This window comes from Nicotiana sylvestris, chromosome 4 (genome assembly GCF_000393655.2).
Source record: "Nicotiana sylvestris chromosome 4, ASM39365v2, whole genome shotgun sequence".
In the NCBI taxonomy this organism is placed as follows: Eukaryota; Viridiplantae; Streptophyta; class Magnoliopsida; order Solanales; family Solanaceae; genus Nicotiana; species Nicotiana sylvestris.
Genome location: NC_091060.1, coordinates 116,925,782 through 116,937,586, shown reverse-complemented (window position 1 = coordinate 116,937,586; position 11,805 = coordinate 116,925,782). Strand labels below are relative to the sequence as shown.

General features: G+C 36.3%; 1 protein-coding gene across 1 annotated transcript; it reads right to left on the bottom strand.

Moving 5' to 3' along the window:
• Positions 1-5,590: 5,590 nt before the first annotated feature.
• On the bottom strand, positions 5,591-11,136 carry LOC104248985 (protein PIGMENT DEFECTIVE 338, chloroplastic). The gene is made up of 8 exons (XM_009805350.2): positions 10,172-11,136; positions 9,066-9,140; positions 8,913-8,984; positions 8,339-8,419; positions 8,019-8,116; positions 6,787-6,912; positions 6,096-6,144; positions 5,591-5,943 (listed from the first exon to the last, which is right to left on the bottom strand). The coding sequence occupies exons 1-8, from the start codon at positions 11,063-11,065 to the stop codon at positions 5,773-5,775; spliced, it is 1,566 nt and encodes a 521-aa protein (XP_009803652.1). The 5' UTR covers positions 11,066-11,136; the 3' UTR covers positions 5,591-5,772.
• Between the last annotated feature and the right edge of the window lie 669 nt (positions 11,137-11,805).

Here is an 11,805-nt window from a genome sequence, read left to right as displayed (position 1 = left end):
GTATCATGCTAACTGTTTTATTCCCCAAACACCCCTGAAAATCCCTTAATATTACTGCCCCAGACCAAAACTGCCCGAACTTAACAATTATCTAAACTAATCTGCTTAACAGCTAATAACCAATTCCTAAAATAAATCAAACAAACATTCTATCCTCACAGATTGTGCCAAACAGGGAAATGCAATAGCTATGATCGATCCAGCATACCAAATGTCTAATAGCTAATTGACAAAGGCTAAATTCAAATTGGAACTAACAGACTGAACACTGAACTTGAATAAAAACATATTAACAATACACAGAACTCAACAGAAGAATTTAAACTGAAATTGAAAATTGAACTAAGATCAAACAAATGCAGGAGCATTGTCAGTATATTGACAATGCCCTGAAACTAATTTCCCAGAAATCAACATACACAACATCCATTTGACGAACTTATTGATTTACAAACAAGAATGATTTAATTGACGAGTATTAACCAATCGATTACCTACAATATTTGTCAACAATCAGTCTATAAATAATCAGGCAATTTTAATCGGCATTGACAAGGACAGAGGTTTTAACAACTAATCGACGAACTTATCCGAATTGATTACACATCCTATAACTATTCACAACAAAGAACATAAACAAATTCAAACAAATAAAAGGGATACTGGGAATGAGAAGATGATTTGAAAGAATCGGGACAATTAATCAAAACTAAACTACACAAATAAACGGATAAACAAAAACCATAAACACAGGAAAAGAAAAAAAAATACCTCCAACCTTCAGAACTCATACGGACACAGGCTCAACTTGGATTCGGACCTTTTGAGGTTGAACAGACTTTATTCAAAGTATTCTCAATTGAGAATACCTCGATTAAAGTCTCTTAGACCTCAATCCCTCATTTAATCGGACAAATTCCACGATTTGGCATTTTAGGGTTCCACTTTTCTCGGATTTAGGGTTTGACCATTTCTGGGCATATTTGAAGGAAATCAAGAGTGGTTTAGGGGTGAAGGAAGCTTGGGGGTTACCTAGTCTAAATCTGAAACACATCTGACAAGTTCAGGTTTGTTTTGAACCTTCAAAAGAAGATTCAAGGAGTTTTAGGAAGATTCGAAACAAACGATTGTCAGATCCATGGTGAGGGTAGTCAGGAGAAACTATGGTGTTAATTAGGGACTGATTGGTTTGGATCTGAGTTTGGCTCGAATCTTCAAATGAAGATTCGAGAAACTCCAGGAAGATTCGAGCTCAGTGGTTACCAGATTTGGATAGAGGATGGTCAGGGGGTTCAGGGGTGTTAAGGTGGTGACCGGCGGCGTCGTTGCCGCCGGGTTTCAAGCGAGGGGGAGTTAGGACGGCTAGGGTTTGGGGTATCGTCACAAGGACGATGATGAACAGGAGAGGGAGGGGGTGTTTGGTTAGGGGGGCTGGGGTAGGAATTATGCTTTTATAGTAGAGGGGGGAATTGATCTTGGCCGTTGGATCCATCAAGATCTATGGCCAGGATCAATTCACTTAAAGGGGACGACACCGTTTTTTTCAAACTGGGGATGGGTTGGCCCGGGCAATGGGTCGGGTAGGGGATTACGGGTTTGGTCAAAGCTCTGGGAGCCATTGGATCAGAAACAACGAACGGCCCCGATCAAATTCAACCATACGGTGTCGTATGGTTTGTCTTTGAAATTAACTGACCGGGCATCATCAAACGGCGTAGTATTTGCCCTATACTACGTCGTTTGATGGTCTTTGGGTTGACTGACCTGGGCCGGGTAAATGCTTTGTTTTGGGCCTGATTTTTTTGTCAATTAAAATGGCCCAGTCCAATTTTCTTCCTATTTACACTTTAATTCCTAATTATTAAATTCCTAATTTTAATTATAAAAATCAAAATTACCCTTACAAAAATATTAATTACCCTTTAACAACCATTAACACACAAGACAAAACATTAATCACACAATGACAAATTTAAATGACAAAAATAGGATAAATGCATATTTTAGTGATTTTCTTTTTTAGAGCTAAATAACGGTTTAATTAATTCTTAAATGCATAATTAAATCCTAGATATGCATGCAACATGTATTTTTATTTTATTTTTCATTTAACTATAACAACGTAAACATTTACGGACAAAACACAAATAATTATCCAAAAAATGCCACATAAATTCTAAAAATTGCATACAAAGAAAAATTATTTGTGATTTCTTTTGGAGTAGTTCTTGTGAGGCAAAAATCACGTGCTCACAGTCCCCAAGTTGAAATCTTCAACTCTGTCGGTCTTCAAGTTAAAGTCTTCAAATTCACCGATCTTCGAGTTGAAATATTTAGGCTCTCCAAGTCTCAAAGTTGAAGTCTTCAAGTCCGTCGGTCTACAAGTTGAAGTCTTCAAATTCGCTGATCTTCAAGTTGAAATATTTAGGCCTTCCAAGTCTCAAAGTTGAAGTCTTCAAGTCTGTCGGTCTTCAAGTTGAAGTCTTCAAATTCGCCGATCTTTAAGTTGAAATATTTAGGCCCTCCAAGTCTCAAAGTTGAAGTATTCAAGTTCGTCGGTCTTCAAGTTTCAGTCTTCAAATTCGCCGGTCTTAAAGTTGAAATATTTAAGCCCCCCCAAGTTGAAGTCTTCAAGTTCGTCGGGCTTCAAGTTTCGGTCTTCAAATTTGCCGATCTTAAAGTTGAAATGTTTAAGCCCTCCGAATCTTCGAGTTGAAGTCTACAAAGTTCGCCAAATCTTCAAAGTTTTCCAAGTGTTCAAGTCGATGTCGTCTTCAAGTTGAAGCTTTGTAACTTTCCAATCTTAAGGTGGACATATAAGTATCTTTGCACCTTAAGTTGGCCTCTTCGTGGGTTTGTCCTTAAAAGGAACTATAACTTTCCAATCTTAAGGTGGACATATAAGTCCATTCGTACCTTAAGTTGGCCTCTTCGTGGGTTTGTCCTTAAAAGGAACTATAATTTTCCAATCTTAAGGTGGATATATGAGTCCCTTTGCACCTTAAGTTGGCCTCGCCGATAGTCGAGCTATTTTGAGAGTAATCTCTCCAAGAATCGGGCTATTTTGAGAGTAATCTCTCCAAGAATTGGGCCATTTTGAGAGTCATCTCTCCAAGAATTGGGCCACATTGAGAGTAATCTCTCCAAGAATCGGACCATTTTGAGAGTAATCTCTCCAAGAATTGGGCCACATTGAGAGTAATCTCTCCAAGAATCGGGCCATTTTGAGAGTAATCTCTCTGGTAGTCGGGTCATGGAAGTAATCCCTCCGATTTTTGGGCAGGGATAAGTACTCATCCCCTCACACCCCAAGATTATCTTCTCCATGCGTGGATCATCTTGTTGAACAAGAACATATCTTTCTTGTTTGACCTACAAAAAAAGAAGAAAAAAAGACAGACAAAGGAAGACAAAACAACTAGAAGAAGAAATTACCTTCACCATTGCTTCTTAATCGTTTGTTGACAAACTCAAAGAGATATGCAAAAGCTGGTGATTGATACTCAAAATACATGAAAATATGGGGTTTATATAGATTCTTCAAAGCGGCTTTTGAGAACAGATTTTCGATGTGGGATAGTTGACACAATATATCTTCTGGTTGGATTTGGATAGTATTGGCGGTGGCACAATTCTTTGGAATCCCAAGCCAATAAAATTGTTGGAAAATCACAATTGTAATCAAACACAGTAAAATAGGAATTGTCAACTACAATGATGTCTACACAAGATCACGTGGAGGCAGTAGGATTGCAAAATTTAAACTCTTGTTAATCACTACAAGTGAAGGCAATATTTTCTAATTAAAGGGAATTGCAAGTCCAAGTACCAAAAGTTTAATACCTATGTGGCACACTTGGAATTTGTATCTCTTTATACAACTAGAATTGTTTAGTTGAAGACAAATGCTTCGTAACCTCAAATCTACTTAGCAAATTTGGAAAAGATCTCTGGAAAAAAAAAAGATGTTATAAATTTTGCGGTAACTTCAAGCCTAACTTTTGGGGTTCGCCAGCTTACACCTCAATTAGTCTTGAAGTGGGGGCATTTGTAAGCATTTAAATTTTATCGAATTTAAATCCATAAAGTTATTTGAGCTATATTTTACATTCAAGATAATGTTGGTCCAAATAAATACTATGGGCTAATATAATTGAATTAATTATATAAATTAAATATATATGGATTAAATAAATAGGTCTTAATCCATTGGACTAGCCCATTTAATTGGGCTAAAGTGATGAGTCCACTTCATTAAGCCCAAGATGACATCTTCCTAGAGGCCTAATTTGGTGTCATGTGTCAAATGACATGGCACGCCAAGTCAAACAGAAGATCCAATGGGATCATGTCACGTGTCAAAATGACAAGGCATGCCAAGTCACACTAAAAGGCCAATGAAATCGTGCCACGTGTGCAACTGACATGTTCTGGCCAATCAAATGCGGCCATGTCACACTTCAATTCGATTAGTCGGAAAGAGTTTGTTCTTATCACAACTCCTCTCTTCCACAACTAAAAATAGGGGTCTTCATAACTCAGAAAGGGACCAGAAGTTATAACAAGAAGCAAGAAAGAGCTCGTGGATCAAACGCTGCAAATTCCTCCACAAGTTTCAGGCTTCAAGTTCAAGAAATCAAGTGCAAGTTCATGAACGTAGAACAAATCAAGGTCAAGTTCAAGCAATCAAGCTCAAGAACAAGATCATCGTTCGAGGCAACAAATACATATTCAAGATCAAGCTCAAAGGCCCTTGAATTTATTTACTATTGGAAAGTAGAATCCGAGGATTCATAGAGATTGTAACTCTCAAATATTCAAAATAAAATACTGCGATTGTTGCGATATTTTTCGGTCTTGATTTTATTTTTTCGAACCAAATTTATTGTCTACAATATTCAATTCGGTGCAAGAATTGATCGGAATGAAAAGAAAATAGTGTGGGTGAGAGGAGTTTTGAGATGGAGCATCGTGTTTTCAGAGAATGGGGAAAAGAATGGGATGTATCAAAGTAGAGAGAGGAAGAAAATAGTGTAACTGAATAGCGTATTTAGTGGCTTAGGGCTAGGAGGTAACCAAAATTAAATATTTTGCTATAAATCTTAAAAGGTATCTATAGAATATAATTTTTTTAAATGGTATTTATTTAAAATAAATAAGGTGTTAACCTTTGCTATAGAAGGTAAAAATTCCTTTTTTGAATTGGTTAGTTTTGACCTTCCCTACGCTTCTATTAAAGATCTGGAAGGAAAAAACCACAAGTTGCAATTAGGCTTCAAATGCATATTGGGGGCCGATGAATTGTATGAGCCAACTGGTTGAAGGCCCAAAGGTAGAATCTTTGAACTTCCTGAGGCTACTATTTAAATTCTGACCCCCGTTAGTCCAGAGCACTAAATTTGTTGGACCGACAAATTTAGCCCCTGAACTAAGGGGGGAGAAGTGAAATAGTGACCTCAAAAAAGGCCATTTGTGCAAATGCCCCAGAATCTTATACTCAACAACAACAAACCCAGTGTACCCCACAAGCAGCGGAATCTGATACTCAATTATTCCAATTGCGGAAACATGATATTTGCCAAAAGGGATGTGAAACTTCAAAAGGTGTTCTTAAAGGAAAGTCCAATAACAATGGAACTTATTACTCAGTTCAGTAAAGAATATAACTGGGGTTTGAACTATGGTACATTTATCATGGATGCTATCTAAAGACCTAAAGACGTACATAAGGATATACAGTTCATTACATTTTTAGTGTTGGGTTTATGCCATTTATACAATATCCCTCTCAAACTCGAACCATTTCCAATTAGCATACAGACTTTCTTCATCTTCGAAAGGTAGCCTATCGGTTGGAAGGGGTTCTGGTTTCCTTGTTGCTGAAACAGTTCGTAGGTTCTGTCTGTACTTCTTCGCCATCTCTTTTGCTTCAGAGAATACTTTCTGCAGCAAAAAAAGTACGCTTGTTATACAATTGTATTTATGATGTCACGTGGAGTCTAAACTGCTGCAGTAAAATGTGGTGTTACACCATATAAGGGATGAATGACAGACTAAAACTAGCTCTGAATCTGAAATACTTAAGAGAGACACACCTCCTTGTCCTTTAAAAATAATCCTGGCTCGCTTTCAAGTTCTGCAATACTGCATTTGACAAAAATGAGAGGATATCAGATTGGCGAACTATTTGTCTGTTCCAGGAAATGAACATGACAATTCCTTGATCTCATTAATATTCAGAAACTTAATTGTGGAAAGCAGGGAGCAAATTGAGCATATGCAGGAATGAAGTGAATATCTTAGTAATCCATTGATAGGAGCCTTTATATCTCACCACTTAAAAAATATCCTAGCGTGATTTCTTGTTAGCAACATGCTAAGTAGGACAGGGCTCCAACGAGGAGATGTACACGAGAACAAGGAATTGAAAAATCAAGCTAAGAAGATAACATGCCGTAAAGCCTTAAAAAATGTAACTTGCTGTAACAACCATATTTGTTGAATCATATATTGTGATATTCAGGCGAATATTCTATATTTAGTAGTAGAATATTCACTTACCACATTAAGAGTAGTAAATAACTATTTACCATATTATATGCGGCATAAGATTCCTATATAAGGAGCTCTTATTGTAAAGTGTTATTTACTCCATACAAGACACAATTCCCATCTATTCTGTACTTCACAAACACCATCTTAACTAATGGAGAAAAGGACCATGTAGGTGCATTTATGCCTCCCATTGACTAGAGCATAATCAAACAAATTATCTCTACAACATACCTGAGAGATATTTTGTCAGGAAACATTGACTTCACGACCATAACTTTCACCTTCTCATCAACAGCTAACAAGTTATTGATAGAAGTAATCTCGCCTCGGGTAACATTTGAGATGTGTAGCAAGCCACTGAGAATTAAAAAGAAAAACCTTATAAAATTCTGAAATAAAAAATTCTTTTTCTGGAGGAACGAAGAACATGGCTTGCTTTAGTCCAACAATGTACAAAATTTTATCTCCTCTCTCAAACTCCCTAAACATATCTAGTGAATTAATACACCTGAATGACACCATAATGAATTCGAGCAACAATCATAAATGATATTTAATTGAATTGTACAGCTAGACTCCCAGTCAACTTTCCTGCTTCTTAAACATAATATGCACATGCAACTAAAGTTCCATTGTAAAGGCACTACAGAAATAGATACAGGAAATCCAATAAAAGTACATATCTGCAATAAAAAAAATGGTAATCCACGAATTTTTTTATCAGAGACGACACAGATAATATCACCAGAAAGCCTGCAAACCTCGAAGATATTCTCTTACCAGGTTTTTTCCAAGTTCACCATTAAGAACCAATTCCATACCTCCATCAATTGAAAGTATGGCGTGCATATAAGACTCAAATTACCAAACAAGATAGAATGAATACTCTCCCTTAATCGAAACAAAGGAAAGGGTCAAATTTACCCCTATACTGTCCGGAACAGAGCAATTTTGTCCTCGGTTAAACTTTTGGTCTAGGTTTTTTTCTTCTTTTATGTAGGTTACACTTTTGGTCTAGTATTACCCCGCCGTTTGGAAAAAGTTATCAGTTTTTCCCTTGATCGCACAAAAACTACAACTTGAGGGTAATTTTAAACCACATTTAAAAATTGAGGCGTAAATTTGGACATTTTCCTCAAAAAATTCCACCCATTTCACACTGGAGTTACCATTAGTGGCAAAGTTAAATACGAGACAGTTTGCTAATTGCAAGGTATGAATGCACAGTATTTGGACCTTTTCCCTTGAAACAATTCAATATCTAGATGATACTGAACAACAATTCAATTGCATCTACCTATTTGTGCAAAAAAACAAGAAAAGAAATGTTGATTGCAATTTGCACCAATGCTCCAAATTCAGAGCTATCCTAGATCAGAATTGTTAAGTTTCTTAATTTTACATGCCACTATTAGTCACAGCTAAGTCCGACTTCTTTCTTTGGAAAGTGTAGTGTAAATTACCTTCGGTTTGTTTCACCAATCCTTATCTGTGCGCCAAAGGGAAAAAGCTTTTTCACTGTTCCTTCCACAAGGACCCCCTCTTGCAGATTTAACATTTGCTGTAGAATCCAAGATTCGAGAAATAAAATAAGAAAACAAAATAATCAAGAGAGCTTCTCCAAGAATAAATAATTGGAGGAGGAAAATCTTGATAGAATTAGAAAAATCAAACAGAACCAAGGAACCCCCATGGAAAAAAAGGCGATAAATCTCATAAATAACACAAACAATGACATCATTATGCACAAGAAACAAAGGTATCAAAGGTGAAAAGAACTAACCCAAGCTTCCTTCTCACTAAGTATTAAGTCATTAGTTTCTTCGTTTATTCTGGTAATAAGCACATTAATTCGACGCCCCACCTGAAATAACAAGAAATAGATATACTAAGCAGACGTGAATGTAAAACAATCCAAGTCAAATGGAGCAGAAGATGCAGAATGTGGAGATTTTTACATAGTGCAGAGAACATTCTGGCCCCAAAAATTTGCACTCTCTTTTTATTTTACTTTTCATAACAATTTTATATTTTCGGGAAAGATGCCAAAGAAGCAGCACCGTGCCACTAACCATTTGGTATGCATACTGAACTTAGAAGAATGTGGCCAACAACAGATACAATCGCAGTGCTTCCTACATATCGACATTCTACTGGTACAACATAATAAACATGATGTTATTTGCTATTAAGAAAGCCAGTGCCTGCGAGTACTCTAATAAAGCAGTTATATTGAGAGAGGAGATATAATATCGAATGTTTTAAATGCAGCAGAATATATGTATGATGAAGTACAAAGATACAGAGGTCAATTAAATGTATATACAATCGGTGACCACTAAAATGTTCCAACTTACATTCTCCTTCAGCTCGGTATAACTATTAACTCTGTTCATTAAATCAGCCTTTGGAAGAAAAGCCCGTAAGCCCTGCAAAACCATATTCAAGCTGTTTAACACAGAGAAGTAGACCTGCACTGAACTCATGGAGGAAAGGGGTGGCTAGATTACCTCTATTCTGGTAAGAAGACCGCCAGTGTTCCACTCCGTTATCTTCACCTCAATAGGTTCATTTAGTTGTTTAATCTGTGGCATAAAAATAGTAAAAATGCTAAGTTCTTGGGATAAAAACTCTAGGATAAAACAAACCAAGAATAGAAACACTTAAAAAGAACATATCGCAGAACTAAGTAGTAGCATCAAATTTGATTCAGTATATCATGACACACAACTTACTCACTCATTCTTAGCAATAGTAGGTCTTTTTATGTTTTCCCTCAGAGCTCACTCATCCTTCAATTACCACATTCTCTCATTGCCCCTCCTAATATCTGGTATTCCACCAGCCCTTTGTTTGTACCAACCAAATATAACTGGAACCATTTCTCCTAGAGCTATATTATCTATCAGCATAACTTGAACATGCAAACAGGTCAATGATAGAGCTACTCAAGATGCTCAAAAGACATACCCAAAAATATTCTCCCAATTCACAATCTAAAATGGAAAAGCATCACAGATTGGTGAATAGGAACAATATGCTGATTCTCAGGTCCCAAATTTAGAAGAATATATGACAATGACATTTATGTGCTTAAGAAGAATTATATTTATATATAAGCACATTATAGAGTCTTAGGCTCTATTTACTATAGGAACGCAATGGAGCTGAATAAAGTGCAATAGATCCATATAATCGACCTCAACCAATTTGAAATTGAGACAAAGTTGACTGATTGATAGTCACTCAGGCTCAAAAAGCTGGAGAATAATACATGACATTTTATAATATTTGTTAAGGAAAAACAATTCATGAATGAATAATAGGACCAGTGCCTCCTTGAGTCAGCAGTATAACTAAAAAGACAACCAATCAATACAGTTGAAAATACAATCGTGCACAGAATGGAGAAGGTGATCCAATTTTGAGCTTTAAGTTTAAGTACAGATTCTGACAAGTTTCTAACAGCTCCATTGATAAGGTAAATCATCAAGCTAATCCAAAATAGTTGGGATTGAGGTTTAGACGACTGATTGAACTAGTTAAAACATCAGGTTCCCTACAGACGAAAATTCAAACTTTGCATATTATAAACTAAAGAAAGTGAGAAAAGAACCTGCCTCACTCGATGCCAAGCAATGCGTCTAAAGAGCCTTCTCGTCGACAGTAACGGCCGACCACTGAGAGTTCTTCCGAGAACCTCAGAAAAAAGAACAGTCCCAGGCTCCACAACAGGCTTCCCTGACATTGATTCCCTACTCTCTACTGCCTCATCATAACTCACAATTCCCATTTTCCCTCTTACCAAGAATTCCTCAGCATCCTTCTCCAAATCACACAACAAATATCCCATCTCTTTGTCATACAAAGGCAAAACATCCTTAGTTAACATGGTACCCAAAAGGTCAGCACCAACATTCACATCAAGTTTATACTCATTGCCTGAAACCACAACACCTACTACCAAATCACCCGGTTTCGGTTCGTAATACTCTACACTAATCTTCTTACTTTCTTCTTCAACTGAATGAACTTTTTCCTCCTCCTGTTCTGTATCTTCTATATCACTACTTTCTTGTCCCAATGACTCCTCCCTAGGCTTAAATAGCTTGTAAAAAGGCTCCAAGACTTCATCTTTACTAACTTTTTTAGGCTCCTCTTCTATTTCAGTACCAACCCCATTATTTATTTGCTTTAAATATGGCTTATTAAGTAATTCTAGCTCTTCAGACTCTTCACTTTCAGGCACTTTAGCCAACTGGGTAGTACTAAATTCTTCCAAGATTTCATTTTTAGTGCAAAAAGAGACATGGGTATGTAAACTTATTTGAGAATTCCAATGGGAAGAGAAATTCTTGGAAAATTTTGGGGTTTTAACAAGTGGGTATTTTGGGGGAGTGGAAAAAATTGAGAATTTGGTGGCAGTGTTGTAAATAACAGAAGTGTTGAGGGGCAGAATTGGATTGAGAATAGAGAAAGACTTACATGGAAGAAGAAGAATTGGCATCATGGCTGTTCATCAGCTCTGAAGCTTCAAGTACTAAGATACTTGAATTGCCGCTTGATCCGTTATCTGTTTACAGTTTGCCTTTGATATTTTTACCCGACAGAAATGTTGAATGGACCTAAGAAGTGTTTGGGCCATAAGATTGGCGAAGTGGAAAAATAGCCTATTTTAAGACTACTGTTTAAAACCTAGTCAGTATTTAAAGTTTAGTTACTTTATAATAAGTAATTAATATTTGAACAAACAAATTCCATCTTTTTATAAAAGATGTTCTTATCATAGCATTTCAGATTAATGTATATAATCTTTAGAGTAGTCAATTCGTAAAATTAATGTACCCCAAATTTTGTTTTTTTCTTTTGGGATTTAACAATCTTGTGTCCGAAGTACGCTAACCCAACTAATTTAGAATCAGTCATATAAGTAAATGCTTCTTACCAAAATTTTTTACATTCCAACTGTTGATAATTCGTCATAGTATATGATTAGAGGTTTGTAAGAGTTTACCACATAATGAATAAATTTAAGGAGTGATCATAATAGATTCTCTTTTATTTTTGGAACGGCTGGCTTATGCTGATCTTCTCCTTAATTAAGATTAAAGAAAAAAGTTACCTCTAATTATCAATAGTTGGAACTGGCTGATTAGTAACTCATACAATTAAGTATGTTACATGAGTAGATCGCACTTGTGCGTGGTACCTAATTATATTAGTCATGCATTTTCCTTCTAACTTTTTCGG